The sequence below is a fragment of the Helianthus annuus genome, chromosome 15 (genome assembly GCF_002127325.2).
Source record: "Helianthus annuus cultivar XRQ/B chromosome 15, HanXRQr2.0-SUNRISE, whole genome shotgun sequence".
Classification (NCBI taxonomy): domain Eukaryota; kingdom Viridiplantae; phylum Streptophyta; class Magnoliopsida; order Asterales; family Asteraceae; genus Helianthus; species Helianthus annuus.
In genome coordinates this window covers 152,995,557-153,001,853 of record NC_035447.2, presented here as the reverse complement: position 1 = coordinate 153,001,853, position 6,297 = coordinate 152,995,557, and the positions used below count along the sequence as shown (strand labels likewise).

At 42.3% G+C, this 6,297-nt stretch overlaps 1 protein-coding gene across 1 annotated transcript; it reads right to left on the bottom strand.

The window, feature by feature from the left end:
* Nucleotides 1-3,197: 3,197 nt before the first annotated feature.
* LOC110914439 lies at nt 3,198-3,935 on the bottom strand. Its single transcript, XM_022159232.1, has one exon. It carries the CDS (start codon nt 3,933-3,935, stop codon nt 3,198-3,200), a length of 738 nt encoding a protein of 245 aa, XP_022014924.1.
* Nucleotides 3,936-6,297: the final 2,362 nt, after the last annotated feature.

Below are 6,297 nucleotides of genomic sequence, written 5' to 3'. Positions count from 1 at the left end.
TCTGGTAGTGCTAAGATTGGCGCATTGCAGAGCTTGTCTTTTAACAGCTAAAATGCTTCTTCCTGTTTGATTCCCCAATCAAACTTCTTATCTTTCTGCGTGAGGAGTGTCAGTGGTTGAGCGATCTTCGAAAAATCCTCAATGAACCTTTGATAGTAGCCAGCCAAACCCAAGAATTATCGAATCTCGGTTGGCGTCTTTGGGGTCTCTCAATTCTTTATCACTTCAATCTTTGTGGGGTCCACATGAATCCCATCTCCATTCACCACATGTCCAAGGAATTGCACTTCGCGCAACCAAAATTCGCACTTTGAGAATTTGGCATACAACTGTTCCTTCTTCAGCAACTCTAGAATAGCTCTTAAATGCTGTTCGTGTTCATTCTTCGTCTTTGAATAAATCAAAATATCGTCGATAAACACAATCACGAACTTGTCGAGATACGGTTTGCAGACTCGGTTCATTAAATCCATAAAAACTACAGGTGTGTTTGTCAACCCAAACGGCATAACTAGGAACTCGTAATGTCCATAACGAGTCCTAAAGGCTGTCTTCGGAATACTTTCCTCTTGTATCCTTAGCTGATGGTAACCTGATCGCAAATCGATCTTTGAGTAAAAGCTTGAACCTTGCAGCTGGTCAAATAGATCATCAATCCTTGGTAGAGGATATCTATTCTTGATAGTTAACTTGTTCAACTCCCGGTAGTCAATGCACATACGAAAACTACCGTCTTTCTTCTTGACAAACAGGACCGGAGCTCCCCAAGGTGAGAAGCTTGGTCTGATGAATCCCTTGTCTAACAACTCTTGAAGTTGTGTCGACAATTCCTGCATCTCTGACGGGGCAAGTCGATAAGGTGCCTTAGCCACAGGCGCGGCGCCTGGAACTAAGTCAATGTGGAATTCCACTTGCCTTTAGGGTGGCAATCCTGGCAAGTCCTTTGGAAAGACTTCAGGATATTCCCTCATGACAGGGATGTCTTCGATCTTCGGTTCAGCAGCTTTCTTATCCACGATGTGTGCCAGGGCTTTCAGGCAGTTGATGATTCTCAAAGGTGTGTCGCGCTTTTCTCCATGAACTACGATCATTTCCCCATCTTCTGTTGGGATGCGAACGACCTTTTCGTGACAAACAATCTCTGCCTTGTTGCTCGATAACCAATCCATCCATACTACCACGTCGAAGCTTCCCAACTTGACTGGTAGTAGATCCAAAGTAAACTCACGCTCTCCCAACTCGATTACACATCCTCTGACAACTTCATTAGCTTCAACCAGCTTTCCATTAGCCAATTCGATCGAGTACGGGATATCTAATTTACTAGCGGCTAACCCAAGCATATTCTTAAATTCTAATGACACGAAGCTATAATCGGCACCAGTATCAAACAAAATGGATGCAAAGCGTTGGTTTATAGGGAACGTACCAATAACAATATTGGGATCCTGGCGCGCTTCCCTCGCCTCGATGTTAAAGACTCTTCCCCGTGCTTGGTTCAATTCCGGGCAGTTTCTCTTAAAGTGTCCAATGTCACCACAGTTAAAACAGCCAAGTTTCTGCCCGTTTCCACCTCCATTCCCAGCTTGATTGTTGTTTTGATTTCGGTTCACATTACTCGCTTGATTTGCGTTGTTGCCTCGGTTTCCATTTCCTCCGTTATTTCCTTGTGCACGATTTCCATTACCTCCACGATTATTGTTCCTATTTCCAAAACCTCATTGGCCACCCCGGCCAGCATTAGCCCAGCAGTTATCCTTCACATGTCCAACTTTTCCACAAGCTTCGCATACTTTTGGCCCACACCGGCCAGAATGGTGACGCTGGCAGGTGTTACACTTGGGGTGTGTACCCATATAACCCTTTCCTTTCTCTCCAGCACCGGTTGTAGCTTGGACCGGTGTGCTTGATTCTCCTTTCTTGTCAACACCGCTTGTTCCTTGTTTGAAGTTCGAGAACTTCCTTTTGTTCTCGCCAGATGACTCTACGTGAGTCTCCTTCTTCTTTTGCTCAACATTTGAAAACTTGTTTAAACGGATAGCTTCCTCCGTAAGAGCTACGCTCAGATCGATGGCCTCTGTGATTGTCGCAGGCTTGGAAGTGGTGACCATACTCATGATCTGCGGAGATAAACCCCAAATAAAGCGCTCGATTCGCTTGAATTCTGGTGTAACCATATAAGGTACCACATGAGACAGGTCGTGGAATCTCTGAACATACTCCGCGATTTTGGGACCTTCCATTTTCAAGTGCCAGAATTCCGTTTCCAGCTTCTGAATCTCCGCACGTGAACAGTACTTTCTTCGCATGAGCTCCATCAGCTCAGTCCATGTCATCGCATAAGCTGCGGCTTCACCAAGAGTTTGCACCTGTAAGTTCCACCAAGACAGGGCTCTGTCCAAAAACAGTCCAGAAATGTAGGTTACTTGTTGGTCTAAAGCGCACTTGCTCATTCGGAGAACAGACTAAGTCTTTTCGGCCCATGTGACAAATGCAACAGCACCTCCGGTGCCGTCGAAGTTTACGGGTTTGCAGTCAAGAAACTGCTTGTAAGTGCACCCTGCACATACGTTAGAATATACAAATGGCATTAGCAAACGTGCTAAAGATATCCAAATGTATCGTAGTATGTCTCAATGACTTAACATTACCATGAGGCGGATTATTATTGCCGTTGTTGTTCGAATTACTTCCACGGGTTCCTCCTTGTGAGGCTGCATACTGTGCAATGGCGGCAGCGATGACCTATTGAAGTTCTGCCTCGTTGGTAGGCATGCGTGGCGTCTTGGAGGCATCTTCTAGAAGATGGTTCATGTGGGTCAGATCATAGTAAAGTGTACGTACATAGCAAAAATATCAACACATAACATCTCATGTTATAAATAAATCAAACACATAACATTTCATGTTATAGAACATAAACAATCAATCAAACATCACATATGATGAGAACACTGCGATTGCGTTGTCATAAATCAAGACCACAATGTAAAGTTTACAGTTCAGAACTGTATCGTACATCATCAATGACTAAGGGCCACATCGCCCTAGTCCAAAACTATCAAATCAGTAACATCAACCATCCATATACAAAACATCAAAAATCCTGATCATCCAAAAGTGGTCTCCAAAAAGCTGTATAGTCTGCGCAATCGCCGTCCTCCCATCAAAAGTCTACCCGCGTCATACAAAAAGGCCTAAGCTGATGGCGGTGGAGGAGGGGGAAAATGAGTAAAGAGCAAATGGCGCATATGAAGCCAATCCTCCTCCATAGCGCGATGAGAGCGCAACAAGTATGCTATCTGCTGCTCAGGAGTCCAAAAATGAGTGGCAGAATCGGGAGATAACGGACGAGGAGGGTGTGATACTGCAGGCGGAGTCTGGCACTGGCACGGGAGTCGCTGAGCTCTCCCAAGCTCCTGCACGCGACGGGTCAGCGCCTCCTGCTGTATCATGAAAGATCTGAGAATATCCTCTGTAGAATAACCCACGTGATATGGGTGATACGGATCAGATGGTGGCATAATGGGTGGCGAAGTCCAGAGGAACGACTCACTCGATGGAGCGAAGGATGGTACAGCAGATGGTGTAACAGGGGGAACAAAAGTAGGATGAGAAACCTGAGGTACATACTGGTCTCCTCCTGACACGAAAGGTATATGACCAAAAGGCTGACGGGATGAACCCTCCCCAGGACGTGGTGGAGGTATGTCCTGAATAAATGTGACAGGTAAGTCGGTGCGGTGGATATCTGTGGTAAGTACGGGATGCAAAGGAACATCAATAGGAACTGAGACAGGGGCTGCAACGGGAGCTACGGGTGGTGTAACAGGTACCATGAATGGTGGGAAATCGTCATTATCGTCTATCCACCCGTTATTGGTGTGCGCGTATCGTTGATCAATATGGGTCGCGAAAGGTGCACTGTCGAACATCACCGGCACTGGATCAGGAAGTGGCGCGACAACAGGATCAGCAGGAATGTCAGCAACATAAGGAGCATCAATATTGTCACACCCCGACCCCGTAGGACAACAAACCGTGGCGGAAACGTCGGGGAGTGTTGCAACAAAAGCTATTGTTTCACAACCATGGATACAAAAGTGTTTCGTTTTATTGATAAAATTAAACATTACATTGTCTTAACACATAGAACAAACAAGTTTTATATCGTCTATCATAGTTATTATGTCACTAAGGCCTTGTCCAGATCCTATGTGACGCATGCCTCCTAGAAATCGATCAAGCATCAATACCTGAAACATATGTAAAAACTTAGTCAGCAAAGAAATGCTGGCGAGTACATAGGTTTTATAGGAGTGTCGGATTCATGGCTAGTTTAAATGTTGCAATACTTTATTGAAAACTTGTTTTTAAAAAGCGTATAATATTGCAACTTAAATAACCAACTCAAATCAAGTGGGTTATAGTTTATAAAACCTCGTAACCATGATTCTTAACCCAAAAACATTTGTTTTAGTAAAGCAATTTGTAAAACATCTCGTATTAAATCGTTAATAACATCTCGTTAATAAAATCTCGTAAATAAAACTCGTATGGTTTATATCATTTCGAAAACCTTGTTTGTGTGATATCGTTCCAAAATCGTTTACCCAAGTGAACTAAATGACGCCACGGTATGTAATATGTTGAAAACACTTATATATAAGAAGTACCAGCGGCGTATCTACCATGTTTTCACCATATTGCACCCGTCCCGTTATCTAAACACTAGCCAAAAACCAATCGTTTACCCAAATTGTTTAACATCATTTCCAAATTGTTTCCAAATTGTTCCCAAATCGTTTACTCGTTTAAATCGTTAAAATCGTCCTCGTTTTAATTGTGATAACTTATATATGGTCGTCTCGCTAACAACATTCAAACCTTCGTGACTCGATCACCTCGCTTATCGCTTCTCGAATTAACAAACCACCAAAGGGTAAGTTAACTAACATCAGATTCAGTCGCTACCCACAACCCCCATACATAACCATGGGTGTAGTAAAGTAACGGGATTTGTCAGATCCTATGGTACCATAACCTAATACTGGTCGGCTTGATCAATGCTAATGAATGTTATTTGTTATGTAACTACAACCAACAAGTTTGTTCACTTTATTGAAATCGTTATTAGTTTTGTATAAACCATCTTAATTGTTTTTGAAAAACCATCGTTTAAACCTTGAAAACATTTCGTACATATGAATCACCCCAAAACATTTAAAAACAGTAAAATAGGGGAACTATGTACTCACATGAAGTGCAAAGTATCCTCAATCAATAGAATCTTCAACAAACTCAAGCAAGTCAAAGAAATCAAGTAGCACCTAGTAGTCGAACCACTAGTCAAACAATAGACGCCTAAATCGGACGATTGGACAAAATGAGGTCTTGTAAACCAAATGAGTGTTGGAACTCATGCGATATGGTTTAACAAAGCCTACATTCTAAATTGAAACCTAACCTAAGTGCTTTCGACCCATTACGACCCATTAAGGTAGCTTACGCTACGTTAACGCGTCGTGCGCGCAAAAGCGCGTTTGAGACATCTAACTAGTCCTATGACAAGTATTATATGCCCATACATGTTTTATTATGTTACATAATCAGTTACGTGACAAAAGTTTAGGTTACATATGCTTAATTACCAATTATGTATGAAAAGGGTATTTTGGTAATTTACCTATGGCATATAAACTACTTATCATGCGACTAATTAAACCTAACTGACCATAAGGTATAACCTCGGAAGGTTATTCCCTATACAACTATGGTTACTATGTATGTTTGGTCCGATCCTAATGATCGACCAAATGGGTCGTGTTCGAAAGTCTAAGCGGGTGTTTAGTCCGCTTGACTTACGACTCTACACAAGCACTAATCTAAAAAGTGACGAGCTAAACATGCTAGAACATGTTTAGTTAAGTTAGAAAACAGGTTTTGATATCAAAACAAACGGTTTTGATATCCTAGAGTAGTTTGGTTACAAAATACGCGAGAAAACGCATTTTGGCCGAAACTACGACTCGTCACTGAGCCTAGATAACGTGGTAATCAGTAGGTATAGTCATTAGGGACTATAACCATCATGATTATGCTCACATTATGAAGTTCAAACGAACTTCGCGTTGACCATAAACTGGTCAAAGTAGAAAGTCAAACGCAGTTTGACTTCAACGATAAAAACGAATAAAAAGAACGAAAGAATACTTACAAAAGGTCCCCGCAAGCTCTTGATCCGATTTACTCTCAGGTATGAAGCATAAACTTCAACTTAGAGAGCCAAAATCAGAT

Coding starts and splice junctions, on each gene's coding strand:
- LOC110914439 (XM_022159232.1), bottom strand. CDS start 3,935: ATGTTCGACAGTGCACCTTTCGCGACCCATATTGATCAACGATACGCG.